A 20,204-nucleotide genomic window follows, 5' to 3' on the forward strand; every position below is an offset into this window, starting at 1 on the left:
TTTCCAGCTAATTTTAAACCAGTCTGTCTGCTTGTGGGAGTAGCAAAAGCCTGAAGACAACAACAGATGCTTTGCTGTCTCTGGCAACTTCTCAGATTAGAAGTTTCACAAGTAATTCAGCACTCTGTGCTTGTTGCCTAAACCATACCAAAACAGTTTATTTCTGACTGCCAAGAAATACCCTCTCCTCCCGAGACTGGGCACAGGCGTATCTCAGTTGATTTAGGCACTTTGCTGAGACACCCAAGTGATGATCAGATACACCCTGAATAAAAAAAACATCATCCACAAAAGGCACTGCTGAGCACAGACAGACTTACCACTAGCAAGGCAAGAAAGAGGAGACATCACGTCCAAGAACATTCTCAAAGGCTTATGCAGAATATACCCAAAGTAACAAAACTCACCTCCTCTCAAATTACTTCATTCCAAGTATTTAAAGACTTTATTGCTCAAGTTTTACCACTATCCTAATCAACCTCCCTAAGTCAAAGCGAGTTGAAGATGTGGCAGAAAAATTACTTGGTAAAAGGCTTGGAAAGGAAATTGTTCAAAGCCCAAAAAAAGTCACTAACATCAAACTTACTACTGCAGGTAACACCAGCAAACTATGCCTAACGTCAGTCTGATCTGAAGTGGCAAGATCAAGCATTACCAGTTAGGCTGTTACAACTGCTTGTACCAACTCATGCATGTTAACCCTGACAAGACACTCCTAAACAAATAGTTTTGCCAACTGCAGGTAGCACTGAGGAAATCATTACGAGTTGCATGAGTAGCTGTTGTTCCTAGAGAGCACACTTCAAGCCAAGTTAAATCCCCAAGCCAACGTAATGCACTGCACACCCTGGGCTCAAGGGGTCAAACTCCTGCTTCAAGACATCCATGGCCTTTGTGCTAGCAGCCTTCAGCGAGCAAACACAAACTACAAGTTATTCAAGGCACTTTAAAGGCTAAAGACTGCTGAAAAATACAGTTAGCCAAGGAGCCAAGTTTAAGGGTCTGCAAGCATCTTTTCCCATATTCCAACTCATTTATCGTAATTTTTCAATAACAGCAAGGTGAGAGCTTTGCGCAGGTAGTCTGCCAAACGCTGTACAGTGTATACCAGCATGGATATAAATGCCTGCAAATTTTATTGGAATCAAAGCCCTTAACCATATCAGAAATTAAAGGGAACACAATGACGTAATACAAGATAGTTGCTCTGGAGTAAGAACACAGAGTTGAACACAGGCATTAGACTGCTTTAACTTTGCATCCAAAAGCATCTTGCATAAAGTTTGCATCTTGCAGAAATTCTTGCTAGGTAGAGCTGAACACACTTACTCTTCTCCCATGATTTGGCAGGGAGGAAATTAAGCCTTGAGTTTAAACTATCTGAATTTGGCAACATCAAGTTTAGCCTGCAACTCCACCAAGGTAATTACTTATGAAGAGGTCCCTGTCTTACAGTCCTCCACTTTGTCCAACAAGGAAATTGCACCATACCTCCTTCATAGGAAAATATTTACAGAAAATTTAAACTATTGTTGAAGCAATTTAACAATAGATCTTTCCTAAAAATCTGCTAATGCGTATCTAGCAATTTCTGGAGATCCTACACTCAGTGTAATTTAAATAGCATTAGAAACATTCCAAAAGGAATCACATCGCACAGAAGAAGCAATTTGCTTCTCTAACATTTTTGCACACCTGCTTAGAGCCTATGCATTTAGTGCACAAGTTTACAATGCCAAGCCTCTACATAGGTACCTAATAAATGCTACGGAACAAAGTTCTTTGGAACGAAGGCAAGCATCTTAAGTCTCTAGGCTGTAATGACTTAAGGCTTCTCACAGCTTTATTTGCTTGGTCAGTAAAAGCCAGAGGAAGTGCCATCCACTTTCACTCCTGAAGTTGGTATCCAATTCACTCAGGTAGACTAAATCCCACTGCAGTTTCAGAGAAGTAAGACACATGACAAGTCAGTTGCGGGTCACTCCAGGCCCTTCTGGGAGGAGGGATGCAAAGAAAGTCTTGAAAAACACCCATGCTGTGCTCATAAATGAAGGGTTGGCCTGCTGCAGTTCTTGTAAAACTTGTCCCTCATCAGGAGATGCCTCAGATTCATCTGCTCTGCCTGCATTTTCTCCCTGCCAAAATAAAGGATATTTGGTAAATGAGATAATTTTTCTAATGCATTCCTGAAACTAAGTGTCAAACAGCATGTTGTTACCCAACTGTTACTCTCAAGACTATAAAAAGCTTGCAAGTATCCCCAGACAACCAAAGTCAAAAAACCCAAGTTGCACACTAGTATTAGATGTTAACACATGCTGTGTGTCCAAGAACAGTGTTTAGGACAGACATGAAGCACCAGATCAGGTGAACGATGTATGTATTTACAACTAATTCACCTTCACTGACATCAACCAGAAGTGTCAACTTGAAATGCAAGACTCGGATTGCTTATATACTCAAATCCTACCACTGAGGAGTCTGAACCCCATCTTCACCTACAGAGCCTGTTCAGCCTGTGACAGGCCACTCTCCATTACAACATCCTAAAGTAGAGAAACAACTAAAAGACAGTATTCAGCCTGAAATATTTTGCAGAACAGAGGATAGGCTACACCAAAGGAGGACTCGGGCTGGCAATTATTCTGCCATAGAAGACAGTTTCTGACAAAAGTTTAGAGAAAAGGTTTTGCTACTACATGTAATTACTAAGCTGAAAGTAAAACTTCACAGGGTTTCATGCGCATGGTTTAAAAAACTCAAGACAATACCTGTAAGTTATTGTTCTGGTCCTGGTTTATGGCAGCTTGAAGAGGAACATTGCCTGGGAAGGGCTGAACTGGTCGTCGTCTAAATGGAAGCCATCCAACATGGTGCCTGGGGAAGGCAATAGATTTTTATTAATACTGCTTAAACTTTACTCCCACCTGTTACACCAACACAGTTCAAGCTAACATCTGACTGCTCAGAGCTGCAGACAGCAACTTCAGCATATTAAGGTCTCTTTCTGCGCTGCCCCAGTAAGTACTTTTAAAGCCTCCTGTTAGCAGCAAACCATGGGGTAGGAGGGGAAGGCTGAGCATCTGCTCACATTCAAATTAAGCAGCACTACATCCAGGTTTGTGTCTAACATGCTGCTAGAGGTACAGAGAGCCTGCTCGTTTACCACATTGTGTGCACCCCTGGGTAACTTCTCTACACTCATCCTAAAAAAGGGCACAACATGCAAAACACTGCATTTTCTTACCAAAATGTAACAGGCCATATAGACCTTCTTAGAAGGCCTTGTATCTCTACAGCACCTGCACCTTGTAACCCACAATATAAGCTGTCCAAAGTTACACTTTAGTTATCAATAGCAAAATTTAAAGACTTTTAATGAAGCAATTAACCTCCACCCTCCAAGTCTGCATAGCATTTGGAAGAGCTGACCATTGGAGCTGCTCCAGTTTCAACTCTTGGACCTACCTACAGGAATTCAGAGGCCTACGTCACTTGTTTCACTGGTCAAAGAATTCAAGAGGACAGATTATCCTTCTCAGACAGGACATCCCAAGCATGTCAGCTGAGGGGCCACTATCTTTATCACACTTTGAAGATTTATCCCAAGTTTTCCCCCCCTGCAGAGGCTCAACTGCAATTCAGGACACTGCACGCTGTTTAGCTTGGTCTGCTCTCCAGAGAGGCAACGCACAGCAGAAAAACCTGCATGGGCACGTGACTTAGCCAGCAGGTGTGAGACCTCTTCCCAGACTTCAAACACTTGTTTCCCAACAACCAACTGTCATTTACTACATTGAACCTACAGGTCTGTCTGCGCTGCACTGCCAAGCTGCTGGGGCTTTACACTCAGAGCTACTGAGGTTTCACGTAGTTTTCTAAAAAGAAACCCAGCCGCACCAGAAGTGTTAGTACAAAAACCAGGTAAGATCACCCACTACCACCCATCCTTCACTTAATCCAGACATAGGCTACATTTATATTTTTGCTAAATACTGAGTTTTGGGCCCCTCACTCCAAAAAGGCCATTGAATGACTCAAGTGTGTCCAGAGAAGGGCAACGGAGCTGGTGCAGGGTCTGGAGCACAGGTCTGATGGGGAGCGGCTGAGGGAACTGGGGGGGTTTAGTCTGGAGAAGAGGAGGCTGAGGGGAGACCTCATGGCCCTCTACAACTCCCTGAAAGGAGGGTGCAGAGAGGGGGGATGAGTCTCTTGAGCCAAGGAACCAGCGCCAGGACAAGAGGGAATGGCCTCAAGCTGCACCAGGGCAGGGTCAGACTGGCTCTTAGGAAGGATTTCTTTGCAGAAGGGGTTGTTGGGCGTTGGAATGGGCTGCCCAGGGCAGGGAGGGAGTCCCCATCCCTGGAGGGGTTGAAGAGTCGGGTTGACCCAGCGCTGAGGGATCTGGTGGAGTTGGGAACGGTCAGTGTGAGGTTCATGGTTGGACTGGAGGAGCTTCAAGGTCTTTTCCAACCTTGATGATGATTCTGTGATTCTGTGTTATACCAGTACAGAGGAGCAGTTTACCCTTGCCAGGTACAAGAGTCACATGAAGCTCAATTGCCAGAAAACTGACCACAGCACAGAGCTCAGTACTTCAAGGAAACATTTCTGGATACAATAGTAAATATTAATACCATACTTACAGATACATCAGCACAGTTCCACCCATAACCAGGAGGAATCTGCTGAGACTGGAGTAGAAATAGATAATGTTGACAAAGACATAGAGCAGTGTTGCTGAGTAGAGCCAGTCCAACCAATCTTGATTGCCACCTTCCTCCTCTTCCTGCATGAGGGGACCCCCTTGGGCATTCATTTGCAAGTTCTGGTTGGCCACTGCATTAACCTGGGCAGCAGCATTCTGGTTTCCAGGCTGATTCTGTACAGGAAATGGGTCTGGGAGAGGTGCTGGAGGTGTCACTGGTATCTCCTGAGAATGTCGTGCATGGGCTGGGTCAGCAGATGCAGCAGCAGAAGCCAAGCTGAAACCAGAGAACACAAAGTACAGAATAAGGCTGAGTCAAATCCTTCCACAGGCACCAAAAACTGGTCCATCCAAGTACAGAGTTAGATCATATGCAAGCAAAAAGCATCAAGTTTAGAGGCTACAGAAGGGTTAAATCCAAGTTTTAGTTCTACCCATGACAAGTTGCATAGTGACTTCAGCAAGTCAAACCAGGCACCTGCCACTTTATGAACAATCATTTCAATACTTTGCAAAAAAATTCTTTAGAGCAATCTAAAGGTAGTTTAGAAAGCTTCTGCAAGTCTCAGCTTTACCTTTGTCACTGATTTTCCATCAGTGCTGTGTGCTACTTTAAGCAGTAAAAAAAATGGTGAAGAGCTAAGGATCATCAAGCAGGATTACATTTAATCTACAGACACCTGCCCTCCCAAGTAAAAGAGTGAGAACTACAATTTCCAAATTCAAAACCACTGGCCCAACCAGTAAGCCAAGCACCACATTACAGTTAGAGGTACGTTCCCACACCATTCAGCATTAAGTTACAACAGAAAAGAGTCCTCCAACCTCTAACCACCATCAAAAGAGGAAGAACTGCCAGCAGCTCTCCATTTCCCTGTATTACAGTTTCTGCCTCCTATTGGTAGCTTTGGATAGAAAACTTACTATTGCATGTAATATTGTCTTGCATAAATCTGCTGAAACCAGGACATCTGAAGCATGCTGTAGGTTGTATAAGCGGAGAAGCCAGGAGCCACAGTTTGGAAGGGGTGTCGAGTTGTTTCCAGCCTTGGTCAAAATTTGAACACATTCATTAGCAAATACTGGACAAACTGCAAGAGTCATTTATTACAAGACAACATAAATAGCTTTTGATTTTGTGCATCCAAATGCAAAATTAATCCTTCCTTCCAGAGTATTAAAGACATCTCCACCCACATGAATAAAGCAAAGATTTTCAACTAACAGAGCAGTGCATTTTCTTTTAGCTTCTTCCACGTAAGGAGCTGGCATCCAACACAAAGTCAATGTTTCAAAATATCTTAGTGATGTACTTAAGAACTGTATCTACCTGTTACTGGCTTCTGCTGAAGATTGCCCACCAGAAGAGCATGTCAGTCTTTCATCATCATCTGAGGAAGATACAGATGGTTCTTGACTGGCTTCTGACGATAACTTTGGCTGATCAGCTTTCACCTAGGGGCAGCAACGCAGTCAGCGAGGTTTATTCAGGACACTACGCAAGCCTCACATAAAAAGGTTACACCGCATTGAATACGCTCATATTTTATAACTGCTACACAGTTCACACACTTTGTCCTGCACAGCACCTCTGGGTGCTGCCGCAGTACCAACACTGCTCTTGGGCACTGTGCCACAAGCACCTCCGCCAGTATTTTAAAGCGCCTTAAAAAGTGACTGGTATGTAAAACTGACTTGATGTTACTCTTCACTTTCACCAGATCTACACCTGTATTTATTAGTTTTTATGCATGCAGTCAGGTTCCATCTGGTTATAAAAATGTAATTGGAACAGAGGGAGCGGCACTCCGGACGCTGGCTTTTTAGCGATGATAAGTCTGTACTTGTATACACAAACTGCTGTACGCAGAATTCAGGAGCTGTTCTGTAGTGATACATCTGTATAATATCCAGACCAAAGCTGGCTCACATCTAGCAATCACCAGACAGGGGTAGGATACACTCAGATTGCCTATAATGGGCAATATAAACACACCTCTAGACACATTAGCGCATCTACTTGAAAGTCAAAATTGGTTTTGGCCATTTGCACTTGAGACCAGCGAATACTCAGTTCAAGCATTAAGGCTCATCTTTGGCTTCCTCTCTACAGGCTGAGTCATTAATGAGAGCAGTTAAAGTGTCTTCAGCTAACAGCATTCTTCCTCCCCCACCCCCCAACACACAGAACCACTTCCACTTTAACTGCTGTGTCTTCTGACCACAGGCACAACCTCTGTCCAGAAGAGCCTGGGACACACCATCCCTTATGTAATATGAGTTAATTTACCAGAAATCATTTTTCCTCTGAGCGGTGTGTTACAACTAGATTATAGTTTTGATATTTCTTAACAGATGCCATGAGAATCTTTAAGAGCAGCTTAATCCAAATACATTCTTGCATTCCTAAACAAATTACAAATACTGCTATCGCACTAGTAGGAAAAATCTGCAGTTCCAGTGAACTTTAAAATAGCCATTCAACACTTCCCATTTTTAGTCAGAACTCTAAGATTCAGAGTAGTATGTTAACTTAGTGTAAGTACCTCTGCGTTGGTTTCTTGCACATTTGCAGGCATCTTGAAGCTGTATACCAAATGAAGAGCATGCAACTCCCCGTGCTAAAATGTAAGGAGAGACACATTAAAAAAGCAATCACTTGATATATTTCAGCACATCATAAAAGATTCTTCTTATACCTTTGGCAGCAACTCTCTCAGATAATGATGATCAAGCAGCAGCTTCCCAGAATAAATCAACTTTTGGTCCTCTTCAGGCTTTGAAGAAAGAAAACAAAGAATGGGATGATTTGCTCTGCCAAGCACAGGCAAACAGTAGGTGACACAACCTGCAGCCAGATGGAAGCACCCCACCCGTTAAGGTGCACAGGGAACTGTGCACAGCTAAGTTCAGCTAGTGAGACTGGAACAACTAAATACAAAAGTGCAAGATTACCAACACCAAGGTCTAAATCAGCAGGAGGATAAAGCAGTCCTTTGGCAAAGAGCTTTGTTACATGCGGTCTCTTTTACAGTCCCGACAAAAACATCTGTGTTTCTTCGAGATTTGAAGCACCAGCTAAGCTGATCAGCACTGGAGGTGGTGTCAAGTGAATGTGTTACAGCCCGGCAGACGCACCCCAGCTCTTCACCTAAAGCCTTTCATAGCAGCGGGTGACATGCTGACCACTCCTAGGGAAAGCAAGGCAAAAAAAAAGCATATCCTCCTGCTGGAAGGCGGCTGGCGGAGCAGAGCAGTGCCATGCTCGCTGAGCTGCCACAGCACCAGCTCACCCGAGGCTCCAAAGGAATTCAAACTTCGGCATTTTCACCAGCAAACAGCTCTATAAACCCAGCTACCTCGCTATGCACAGCCCGGGCTGCTGCTCACTCAACGGGGAAAAGCTTTCAATAACAAAAAAAAAGCCCCAGAAGGTGCCTCAGTCCACTCACTACCCCCGGGCAGGGGGTGTCCCCGCACTGGCCACCCGCACACCGGGTGGCTGCACGCCCTTCCGAACACCCCGCAGCGCCCCAGGGAGGGGCGGGGGCAGTTAATATTTAACAGAAGCCGAGTTCAGTCCCAAAACAGCCCCCAGCGCGTCCCACGCCCGTGAGCAGCTGATGCAACCGGGTGCAGGACACCCCGGGGGGGGGGGCCAGGGGCGGGCAGGGCTCGGCCGGGCGAAACGACGGCGGCCCCGGGAGCCCCACGGCAGCGCCCGCCGCTGCCCCGCGGGGACTGAGGGCGCCACACAGCCGCCAGCACCCCAAGGGGGCTCGCGCGGGGGGCTGAGGGGGCCGCGCACTCACCGGCGCCTCGGGGACGAGGCGGCGCAGCTCAGCCTTGAGGCGCCGGACGGTCCAGGCCGGGCGGGCGCGGAGGCGGAGGTCGGGGTGCCGCTGCGTGGGGCTCCGGACCAGCAGCGTCAGCGGCTCCTCCATGGCTGACGCGCGACAGGAACCAGCTGCGCCCCGGCCCCGGCCGGTGCTTTTACAGGCGCCCGCCGCGCCCCGCCCTGCTGCAGGGCCGCGGTGGCTGCAGCTGATTGGCCTAGACGGGAGCGGGGGGCAGGGACTGTGACGTAGGCCAATGGAACGGAGCCTCGCGTGCGGCGCCGCCGGAGGGCGGTGGCGGGAGGCGGAGGGGCTGATTGGGCGGTGCCGGGCGGGGGGCGGGGCTACAGCGCCCGGCACACTGTCACCATAGCAACCGTGATCCCGCCCCCCCCCCCCCCCCTCTCCGCCGTGTCCGCCGCGGGCCGGGGCCGTGAGGGGCTGGCGGCCATTGCCAGCGGCGGGGCCCGTCCCGCTCCCCCGTCGGCGCCAGGCTCCCGCCCTCCTTTCCCCCCGCGCCCGCCCGGTGCCAGCGGGGTGGCCTCACCGAGCCGCGACGGCCGCCCGACCACCCCCGGGCCGCGCTGGGCCTGAGGGAGCTGAGCCCGCCCGCCAGGCCGCAGCGCCGGCGGCCTCATCGGGCCCGGGCCAGCCGCCGCCCTCCGGCACCGAGCAGGGAATGCGGAACCGGTGCTCTGTCGCGTCTTCTTCAGCCCCCCGCCCCGCAGCCTGCCCGCTGCTCCTCCCTGCTTTGGCCTTCCTGCCGGTGCCCCGAAACGCGCGTCCAGCCGCTGGCAACGCAGGGGCCGATTTATCTCCAGTCCTCCCAGCCCCACAAGGCGAGGTGTCTGCGTTTTGCTGGGACTCAACAGAATCATCATCTCGGTTGGAAAAGCCCTTGAAGCTCCTCCAGTCCAACCATGAACCTCACACTGACCGTTCCCAACTCCACCAGATCCCTCAGCGCTGGGTCAACCCGACTCTTCAACCCCTCCAGGGATGGGGACTCCCCCCCTGCCCTGGGCAGCCCATTCCAACGCCCAACAACCCCTTCTGCAAAGAAATCCTTCCTAAGAGCCAGTCTGACCCTGCCCTGGTGCAGCTTGAGGCCATTCCCTCTTGTCCTATCGCTTGTTCCTTGGCTCAAGAGACTCAACCCCCTCTCTGCACCCTCCTTTCAGGGAGTTGGAGAGGGCCATGAGGTCTCCCCTCAGCCTCCTCTTCTCCGGAGCTCCGCAGTGGGGCTCGCTGACTGTGGTCTCCTGGTGCCCTGCTCGGGTGAAAGCTCCACCACACATCAGCTGCAGCAGCAGTGCCAGTTTTAGGGATCCCTGGCTTCACTCGTCCCTTTCCCCCTCGCCCGCAGGAGCAGCACAGCTCTCCGGCGCCCTGCACACGCTGGATTCACAGCCTGATCCAGGTTAAACATCGCCTTTTTTCCTGTGGTTTTTTTTTTTACCAGATCCGTGTAGCTACCTCAGCAGGTTTGTTGCTGACTTCATGGGGACAGGACACACTATGCTTCTGCACGGGGCCAAAAGGAGTGTGGAGGGGTGTTGGGGAAAGGTGATAATTAAATTACCACTGAGAGAATAAAAAAACCGACATTAAAACGTAGAACAGTAGCTTCTGAGTCCTCCTCCCCATACCCATCTTCCTTTGAGATGTGATCCAGCACTGGGAAAGCAGTGGTAGTGATCATGATGCACCAGGAGGGAGTTCTAGCACGCTGTAAAACAATATCGTAGGAACGTGAGAAATCAGTTTTATCTGTCAGCACCACGTATTTACTGTGTGTGTTTCATTAGCTGCTCAGTATTCCTTGGCAGCCAGACATGTTGCCCAAAGGCACGGATGAGTTTGCAGCTGGTACCAGATTTTGCAACCAGAACAGACGCTCCGCCACGGGGATGCATCACCTCGCAGCTTCCCGGGGAAGGGCTGTGCCACGGGGCATGGCTGCCTTGGGAGCCAGCAAAATAAAATCACAGAGAGATGAACTGAGCCTGCATCTGGTCAGACGAACCCTCTCTGGCTGCCAGGGTACATCCTTATCAGGATGGAGGATGCTGGCAGAGCCCATTCCTGTGCACAACGAGCACTGTGGCAGCAGGAATCTCTTCAGCTCCCTGCCTGCTCTGCCCTCGGCGGTCCCTCACCAGACTCAGCGCTCGGGTGGGCTTTCCCTCCCCAGCCTCAGCTCTCTGTCCCCACCAAGCCAAGGAGATGCTGTCAGGGCTTTCTGCTGATTTTGCACTGCTGGCAGGGACCGTGATCCGTGTCCCCCAGATCCCGGTGGTAGAAGAGGGAAAGACAAATGCAGTGTCCAAGGCTGTCCTCGCCAATGTCCCCCATTAAGGTCAAGGTGACGTTGTTTGCTGCTCGCTCAGTTGCAGCCTTTGCTTGGAGTGCCCAGAAGGGACCTGTGGGTGGCAGGGACAGGGTAAAGCTGTGGAGATACCGGTATCAAACCAGGTTTTCAGGCTCCGCATCTGCGTTTTGCTAGGACTCACAGAATCACAGAATCATCATCAAGGTTGGAAAAGACCTTGAAGATCACCCAGTCCAACCATGAATCTCACACTGACCGTTCCCAACTCCACCAGATCCCTCAGCACTGGGTCAACCCGACGCTTCAACCCCTCCAGGGATGGGGACTCCCCCCCTGCCCTGGGCAGCCCATTCCAACGCCCAACAACCCCTTCTGCAAAGAAATCCTTCCTAAGAGCCAGTCTGACCCTGCCCTGGCGCAGCTTGAGGCCATTCCCTCTTGTCCTGGCGCTGGTTCCTTGGCTCAAGAGACTCATCCCCCCTCTCTGCACCCTCCTTTCAGGGAGTTGTAGAGGGCCATGAGGTCTCCCCTCAGCCTCCTCTTCTCCAGACTCAACCCCCCCAGTTCCCTCAGCCGCTCCCCATCAGACCTGTGCTCCAGACCCTGCACCAGCTCCGTTGCCCTTCTCTGGACACACTCGAGTCATTCAATGGCCTTTTTGGAGTGAGGGGCCCAAAACTGAACCCACTCATCGAGGGGCGGCCTCACCAGTGCTGAGTCTCATCCCTGTGCCATTGCTGGCCCATGGACCAAGTGAGCATCTGTGCTGATCCTGCCTGGAGCTCAGACTCCCAGGTTTCTCCCCCCTGTCAGGGACAAGGCATGCAGAGCTCGCCTGAGCTGCCCGCAGCCCATCCCCTGCCCTAGCCACTGCTGGGAAAACCGCCTGCTCACAGGAACGCGCCGGACAACCTTATCTGAGCCCAGCACTGACCCAGCTTTGAGCAGGGGGTGGAGGAGCGACCTCCCGAGGCACCCACCAGCCTGAGCACTAAACCTTGGCAGCCCCGCTGCGAGTCAGGGAGTGCTGAGCCCCCCGGCAATCCAGGTCCTCGCTGTCGTCACCCGAAACAGCCAAGAACCGATGGATCTGAAGTTGGTGGGCACACCTGGACATCTGGTAGCACGTGCTCCGGTCCCAGAGGCTGAGTCAGAGCTCCTGGTGCTAAGGCAAAACCAATCCCTGCCCTGATACTGTGGGCTTAGCTTAGGTCTCACTCTGTAGCTGCAGATCTGGGGACACGGTGCAAAACAGAAGGTGTTACCAGCATGTCACCCCCACCGTCCTGCTGAACAATTAACTCTGATTTACCAAAATTGGAGATGAAGGGCTGCAAGCTTCTTTTGTCACCAGTGCCTGCGTAAACATTAACCCTGGTGTAAATCAGGATTATCTCTCTGACCTCAACACAATTACTCTGTTTAAAAAAAAAAAAAACACCTGGGAGGGAGGAAATTGCTGATGAGTTTACAGCTCCGTGTGCGGTCAGGCTCGTTTTCACCGTGTGGCAGTTGCTCAGCGCAGCAGGAGCAGCCGGTGGAGAATTTGCCGGTAGGCGCGGAGGTGTCCCGCGGCCTCGCAGCCCGGCGCGCTCCCTTTGCTCACCCGGGCGCGGTGACGCAGGGGATGACCCTTCCAGGAGCCACAGTCCGGCTTACGTGGGCCTGGTGCAGTGGCGATGCCGGGGTCTGATGCAATTTTGTGCCGTCCAAAGGTTGCTCTGCGGGCCGGGATAGGGCAAGGATCGGGAGATGGCGTGACCCAGACAAGCCGGGCTGACTCTCAGGATTTGGTTCAATGTGTTTATTCAGGAGGAAGCGCTGCACTTGTTAGGTGTCGGGCTTTAAAAAGCGTTTCATGGCGCTGTTGTTGCGGCCCCTTGGAGCCTGCAGACAAGACTTTAGTCTTGTTTAGGCCCTGGGGTTGCTGGGCCCGGTGCCGGCAGCCCGCGCACAGGCAGGGAGCTGGCAGCACGCTCAGGCATGGCGCAGGCAGAGCTGTGCCGCAGCGGGGTCTGCGGGGAAGGGCATTTCCCTGCCGGAATGGAGCCTGTTCTGCGGGAGACACATCCCAGGGGCACTGCCCGCGGACACAGCCCGGCAGCACCCGCGGAGACGTGCTCCGGCAGCCTGGCGCTTCGGCAGTGAACTGGAGCAGCTCCCCTCCTTCCACGCCGTGATTCCACCGCTCGGTGAAGCAGCTCGACCCCGGAATGATGAAACTTCCCCGGCCCGCTGCTGCTCTGCAGCGGGAATGAAACTTTCCTGCTGGACACGGGAGAAAAACTGGAGGGAACGTGGAACCAAGGAGGCTGGAAACAAACAGCAGGGTCACAGCCCGGGTGGAAAATCGTCCCCTGCTGCCTGGGGTGGCCCGGCGGGCTCCCAGCCCTCTGCCCCCCGGGCGCAGGCAGCCCCGGAGCCGCGGGAGAGGCGGGCGCAGCCCCTCCGCCAGCTGGAGCCCCCCCGGGTGGAGGCCAGGCTCGCCCCGGTGACACTCGTGGGGGCGAAGCGGGGATGTCAGCCACGTGTCGGTCCCCGCAGAGGGGCCCGTGGCCACTCGCGAGGTTCCCGATGGCGATGGGATGCCCGGGATTACCGGCGCGCGGGGGCAGGCGGGCAGCCGGCGGAGGGGAGCCGTGCCCGGTGGCAGCGGGGGGGGGGCGGTGTGTGTGTGTCTGTGTGTCTGTGTGTCCTGCCGCCCGCCTGGCCCCACCCCCGTTGCCACGGCGACGTTGTCAGCACCCCCCCGGCCACGCCCCCCGCGCCGCCTGGGCCAATGGCGCGCGGCGCCCGGCCTGCTCGCCGGTGACGTCATGGCCGGTGAAAATCCCCCGTGGCCGCGGGAGCGGCGGTGGCGGCGGCGCGGCCCCGTGGCCCGGTGCGGCCCGGCGCGGCCCGCAGCATGGCCAAGCACCACCGCACGCCGGCGCGCTCCGCCGAGCCCGTCATCGAGGTCAAGAGCAAGGTAAGCGCCCGCCGGCGCCGGGGCCGATGCCGGTGCCGGGGCCGGTTCCGCCGGGTCACGACCGGGCGCGCCGCCCCCGCGCCGGGCAGCACACGTGGGGCGGCACCGCGCCCCGGGGAGCGGCGGGGGAACGGGGCCGTGCGGCCGCTCCGCTGCGCTGCGCTGCGGCGCTGCCCGGGGCCTCCCCGAGCCCGGCCCGGCCCGGCGGCCGCGGCGTCCCGGCACCGTGGGCTCGGCCGGGGCGCGGGGCCCGCTCGGCGCGGCCGGCAGCGGCCGTGGGAGCGTCGCCGCGGAGCGCCCGCCAGATGTGCGCCCTCGCCGGCGCACGGTGCCGGCAGCCCCGGGGCGCGGGCTGGCCCCGCCGGTGCGGGCGCGCTGGGAGCGCACCTCGCCCTGATGTGCCCCTGCCCAGATGTGCCCGCTCGCCAGGGCCTGCCCATCGCCAACTACACCATCACCCCCATGTGCCCCCCAGCAAGGGGCGACCCCCCCGCCGTACCCCCAGCTGTGCACACTCGCATGGCGGTGTGCTCGCCCAGATGTGGCCACCCCCAGACGTGCGCTCCCCTGCTCACCCAGCTGCGCCCACCCACCCAGCCTGGGCTCACCCAGATGTGTGCACCCCCCTGCTGCACCCTCACCCAGGACCTGTGTGCCTGCCCCAGGACCCCCGGGGGTGCGGGGCACCCTCCTTCCCAGGGCGCACCAGCCGCCACCTGCCCCGACAGCCCGATCCCCCTCCGGCAGCGCGATCCTCGCAGCATTCCTCAGCCTGCTCTTAATTGGCTTCCCCTTCGTCGTGACTGAAGGAGGCAATAATTAACGCTGTTGCTCACCAGGTGCTACGGCAGCACCCATGTCGCAGGGAAGGGCCTGCCGGTGGCCGCCGTGGCTGGTGGTACGGCTGGAGGGTCCTTCCTCTGCCGCGTCGGCACCTCTCTGCGCCCACTGCTTCGGTGTTTGGGCAGGAAAACGGCTCCGCTCCTTTTATTTTGCTTTCGGGATGGGCTCTGGCCGACGGGCGCCGCTGCCTTGGTGCTGCCGGCGTTCTGGCGCTGGCAGTGCCCAGTTCTGCCTGCCTCAGGGCAGCTCTGCGTGGTGTCCTGCTGGCCGGAGCCTCTGCCCAGCCTCACCCTCTTCCTCCTCCTCCTCCTCCTCCTCCTCCTCCTCCTCCACAGTTCGACGCTGAATTTCGCCGCTTTGCCATGAAACGCTCCAGCACGGGCAGCTTCCAGGACTTCTACCGCCTGCTGCAGACGGTGCACCAGATCCCACGGGTGGATGTGCTCTTGGGCTACACAGACGTCCACGGCGACCTCCTGCCCATTAACAATGACGACAACTACCACAAAGCCCTGTCCTCCGCCAACCCTCTCCTCAGGGTCATCATCCAGAAGAAGGGTAAGCGGCATCCAGAGAAGGGCGCTGGATCTGTCCTCCCCATCAAGAGAAATGAGACATGTCCCGTGGTACCGCCGGTTCCACAGCGGTGGGGGTGGCCGGTCACATACCCTCCAGCCACCGCTGTGGTGGATGGATGCGGAGGTGGCAGCACCAGGAGGCTCCCAGAGCCCTGCCGGGGCCGGGGCACCCACGTGGGCTCTCCCCGGCAGCCCTTTCCCACGCCAAGGGGCACCTGCCCCAGCCCAGCCCCACACGCCCCGGCGAGCAAAGGTGAAACCTCACGATTCACCCCTTTGAAGTTGCGTTTTCCAGCTGGGCTTGCGTGGGCTCCCAGAAAACACTGCGTTGCTCCATGAGCGCCGCACTGGGCACCCCGTTGGCTCCCTGCCCCGATCGTTTTGGTAGAGCTCTTGGGGTCCTGGGTACTGCTGAGTTTTTGGCAGTGGGAGGAGGCCCATCTCCTCCCCAGCAGCCCAGGGGCTCGCCTTGACTTCAGTGGTGTGTCCCCCAAGAGCAGCTTTCTCATGCAGGACCATGAAATCACCATGATAGCAGCGTCCTGGTGAGGATGAAAGCCTCCCGGTGACAAACACCCCAGGTATGTCTCTTCTTCGCCAGGGAGATGGAGATGAGCCCAGCCCCTTCTGCTCAGTTTAGTAGCACCGAGGCTTTTTATCCATCAAGCAAACCTGCACAAAGCCAGAGTCTGATCTAAAAGCCCTGGCTTCCCCGGCACGGTGCGCAGAGCCACCCCGTCTCCTGCTCACACTGTCAGTGTGAAGTCCCTGGGCGAGGGGTGATGCCAGTGGCCACCTCAGCTGCTGGGCCAGATTTTTCTGGGCTCCTACATCAGGGTGGTGCGGGATGCCCTGGACATTTGGAGGTCGGCAGTGGTGATCCAGGCTGCTGCCATGAGGGAGCTGGAGCCCGTGGTGTGCTCAGGGGCTGCTGCTGGCTGCACCGAACCATCCGCTGCTCCCGGAGCAACACCTGGGCCCAGGCTGCAGCACGGGGAGCTGGTGTGGGGCTGGGTGTGCCAGGGCTGCCGCGGGAGCATTGGTCCTGCTCCGAGCCACCTCGTCTGCCTGCGAGGGCCCGTGGGTGACCGCGCCGAGCTAGCATGGTGCAGAGAGCAGGCAGCTGTGGTTCTCACACTGTGGGCAGCGTGATAAGGAGGGTGAGGAGTCAGTGCTGGCGAGCCCTGGCACAGGGCTGTGCCCACGGGAGAGAGACCACAGGGCCGGCAGCACTGCGGGAGGCAGGCAGAGAGGCCAAGAGCGAGCCCTGGCTGAGTCACAGCTGATTTAAAATGGATCCAGGTCATCCCGGGGCTGGGCTGTCGTCGAACCAGTCCAGGTCGGTGAGGAATGCGGCTGCAGAGCCTCTCTCACAGCCGGGCGCGAGGAGCCGCACACACGCGTGTGTACGTAGGTGTGCGCCCATCGGTGGGCTCCGCGGCAGCCAGTCCTGCCGCAGGAGGTCAAAAAGCAAAGGCTGCAGCTCGGTTCCTCTCCATGCTGTCACCCCGTCGGGCGAAGCCGTCCATCCCCGCAGGGCAGCCAGGCTGGGGACAGCGGCACTGGCCCTCCTCGGCTGGGCTTGGCTCATGGAAGGGGCTGGGGAAAGCCCAGCACATCACCAGAGCTGCTGGTGGGTTTGTCCATGGGGGGCTGGACCTGCTGGGCCCAGCCGTTCCACGCCCCTCGGAGAGGAGCTGTGTGCTGAAATAGCTGTGGGAAAGCCTCCACTGCCCTTCCCCGAGCTAAAAATATGCCAGGCTGTGTGTGCAGGGAGATATTTATAACCCAGGAGCCCTGGCAGGCTGGCTTGGCTAGGGAGAAACCCCGCGTCCCCTGGGCTTGAGGCAGCCCCAGTGCCCCTGGGGCTGGAGCAGGGTCCGGGTGCTGGGTGGGGGGGGCACTGTGGGCAACATGCCAGCAACACAGCGTCCAGATCTGGGCCCCCCCGTGGAGAGGGATGGGGACAAACCAGAGAGGGCCCAGGGGATGCTCCCCAGCACCTGGTGGATGTGGCCAAGGAGGGGATGTGGTGGAGCTGGCCCCCTCCAGAGCAGCCCCAGGTCAAGGTCAGGGAGGATGGAGCCAGACCCCATGTGGTGGTGCCGGATGGTGGAATAAGAGACAGTGGCACAAATCAGAGTTTGGGATGTTCAGGGGCCCTGGGGACACTGCAGCCCTGGGATGGGTCTCCGGGAGATGGGGAGTCTCCATCCTTGGGGATGACAGGGCTCTGCAGGACAGAGCTGCGGCCATCCCCATCCTGTGCCAGAGAAGGCCCTGCTCCAGTGGGAACAAGGGACTCCAGTGCTGTCTCACGGGGCAAGACCTGCCCTCGGGGAGCTGGCGGCCACCACAGCACACCCTTGTGCTGGGGGGGTTCCCCAAACCCAAACTGGGGCACGGCTGTGGCTCCCGGGCCATCAGGGCCGGCAGCTCCAGTGTTAAGCTGCAGAGTTTGGCTTAAAGTGTGATTAAGGCTGAATCACCGCCTCGATCCCACTAATCCTGGCCTTGTGTACGCCGGGTAATCCCAGGAGATGGGCCTGGCAGAGACAGACTGCAGGAGAAGCCAGGGTGATGCTCCGGGGAGGAAAAGCCGGTAACACCCGTGAGCAGGGCGCTTCTCCCGCCGGCTCCCCTACCGCCCAGGGCCAAGGGCACGGGGGTGTCCCCAGGCAGCTGCGGTGCCTGACCCGTGTCCTCCCTTGCTCCTACAGCAGAGTCTGACGCCAGCGTCTTTGCCTCGAACTCCTTGCAGCGGAAGAAGAAGGGGCTGCTGCGCCCCACGCACTACCGGGCCAAGCCTCACCTCCTCATCGGCATGCCCCAGGACTTCCGCCAGATCTCCTCCATCATCGACGTGGACATCCTGCCCGAGACCCACCGCCGCGTGCGGCTCCACAAGCACGGCTCTGACAAGCCGCTGGGTTTCTACATCCGTGACGGCGTCAGTGTGCGTGTGGCCCCGCAGGGTGTCGAGAAAGTGCCCGGCATCTTCATCTCCCGCCTGGTGAAGGGCGGCTTGGCCGAGAGCACGGGGCTGCTGGCGGTGAGCGATGAGATCCTGGAGGTCAACGGCATCGACGTGGCCGGCAAGTCCCTGGACCAGGTGACGGACATGATGGTGGCCAACAGCCACAACCTCATCATCACCGTCAAGCCGGCCAACCAGCGCAACAACGTCATCCGCAGCAGCAAGGCCTCGGGCAGCTCGGGCATGTCCACAGACAGCACCCCCAGCCAGCAGACCCCCAGCCCGGCCTCGCAGTACCTGAGCAACTACAGCACGGCCGAGAGCGACGAGGAGGGTGACTTGGTCATCGAGAGCGACAGCGCGCCCCACTACATCCCCGGGGGCTGCCCCAACGGGGGCCCCACCGACGGACCCCTCCAGCGGAGCCTGTCCCCGCACAGCTCACGGGGCTCCCTGCAGTCCCTCGGCAGCCACGACGGCAGCCCCGGCCGGGGCAGCGGGCGGGAGGACGGCACCCTCATCACCCTATAGCCACGGGGTCCTGCGCCGCCCTTGGTGGCCAGCCGGCCTTCCGCGTGGCCGGGCTGGTCGCAGGCACCGGGGCGATGACAGGGCCAGCGGGCAGGGGCGGAGCGGGGCCGCCTGCTGCCCTCTCCCACCACCCGCGTCCCCGGGAGCCCCGCTGTGGTGCCCGCTCCCGACAGGCACTGTCCCTCCGAGCCCCCTTGCCTCCCACCCCCCTCCTTCCAAGCAAGTGGGGTTTTTTAATTGTTTTATCGAAATATGCATCATCAATTAATATATTGCAACAGACAGTAAAACCTTTTCTAGAAAGCTCCCCTTCTCCCTGGTTCGCGTCACCGCAGGAGCCAGACCTCAAGAGCTGCGGGGCACAGCCCCCTCCAGGACACCAAACACCCCGGTGCCGTGGGAGGGGGCAGGCGTGTCCCCACCAGCCCCACGGTGTTGCCTGTCCCGTCGTGGGCCAGCACGAGCCCCGCGACCAGCTCTGCAGGTCCCCAGGAGGAGGGGGACAGTGGGGGGGGACAGCAGGGGGGGACCTCAGCCCTGTGTGCACAAGGCACCCCTGGCCACGGCGCTCGCTGTGGCTGCGCTGGGCGGCCCCGGTGAGACCCGCTGCGGGGAGGAACAGGGGGTCTGAGGGACGCTGCGGCACGTCCCTCCCCCTGCACGTCCCCGCACAGCGGCCCAACGCAACAAGCCTTGCCTGGCCCCCCCCCAAGGTTCCCACCCTGTCCCCACTGCGGTGCCCTCTCTGCGCAGGGGACACCCCGGTGACACTGCGGGTGGCACTGGGCTGGCAGCAGCGCCTCGGCTGTCACTCAGCCCCAGTAAATGCCACTGGGGTGGTGCAGCTCCATCTTCCTCCTCTAGCCCCAAGCTGGGGGGGCTGTACCCACCCCCCACTCATCTGGGGCTCCCAGCACCCTCGGTCCCTCTCCCAGCACTGAGGTGCTGGACTGATGGTGGCTTTGGCCTTTGCTTTGCTGCTGGCCTGGCCCAGCTCCGCACCAGCACCTGCCTGTAGACAGAGCCACAGCCCAGCAGGAAGGTGCTGCTGGGCCCCACTGGACCACTGGACCCAGGGCAGGGGGGGAGTCCCCATCCCTGGAGGGGTTGAAGAGTCGGGTTGACCCAGCGCTGAGGGATCTGGTGGAGTTGGGAACGGTCAGGGTGAGGTTCATGGTTGGGCTGGAGGAGCTTCAAGGGCTTTTCCAACTGAGATGATTCTGGGATTCTGTGACCCACAGCAGTGACAGCTTCTCCTGCCCTCCTGTCCTGCCCGGGAACAGGCCTGGCCAGATCGGGGGTGACAGTCCCCAGGGTTCTTCACCCCCTCTCGCCACACCTCCTGCAGCATCAACCTTCAGTGCCAGCACCCCTGCCCCAACCGTTTGCTGGCCAAGGAACCCCGGGCACAAGGTCGGGCAGGTGGCACGC

At 56.8% G+C, this 20,204-nt stretch overlaps 2 protein-coding genes across 3 annotated transcripts; one reads left to right on the top strand and one right to left on the bottom strand.

Annotated features, from left to right (window-relative positions):
• Window positions 1-422: 422 nt before the first annotated feature.
• Window positions 423-8,699, bottom strand: HERPUD1 (homocysteine inducible ER protein with ubiquitin like domain 1). Its single transcript, XM_074839612.1, has 8 exons — window positions 8,521-8,699; window positions 7,408-7,485; window positions 7,255-7,329; window positions 6,039-6,163; window positions 5,633-5,755; window positions 4,647-4,985; window positions 2,772-2,877; window positions 423-2,135 (listed from the first exon to the last, which is right to left on the bottom strand). The coding sequence occupies exons 1-8, from the start codon at window positions 8,650-8,652 to the stop codon at window positions 1,968-1,970; spliced, it is 1,146 nt and encodes a 381-aa protein (XP_074695713.1). The 5' UTR covers window positions 8,653-8,699; the 3' UTR covers window positions 423-1,967.
• A 5,024-nt stretch (window positions 8,700-13,723) lies between these two features.
• On the top strand, window positions 13,724-19,057 carry LOC141929685 (partitioning defective 6 homolog alpha-like). 2 transcript variants are annotated; one of them, XM_074839473.1, is made up of 3 exons: window positions 13,724-13,844; window positions 15,023-15,245; window positions 17,986-19,057. In XM_074839473.1, the coding sequence occupies exons 1-3, from the start codon at window positions 13,782-13,784 to the stop codon at window positions 18,771-18,773; spliced, it is 1,074 nt and encodes a 357-aa protein (XP_074695574.1). In that variant the 5' UTR covers window positions 13,724-13,781; the 3' UTR covers window positions 18,774-19,057. The 2 variants fall into 2 exon arrangements, with proteins under 2 accessions (XP_074695574.1, XP_074695575.1); XM_074839474.1 differs by having other exon boundaries at window positions 17,989-19,057.
• The last annotated feature ends 1,147 nt before the right edge of the window (window positions 19,058-20,204 follow it).

The sequence above is a fragment of the Strix aluco genome, chromosome 14 (assembly GCF_031877795.1).
Source record: "Strix aluco isolate bStrAlu1 chromosome 14, bStrAlu1.hap1, whole genome shotgun sequence".
Lineage (NCBI taxonomy): Eukaryota > Metazoa > Chordata > Aves > Strigiformes > Strigidae > Strix > Strix aluco.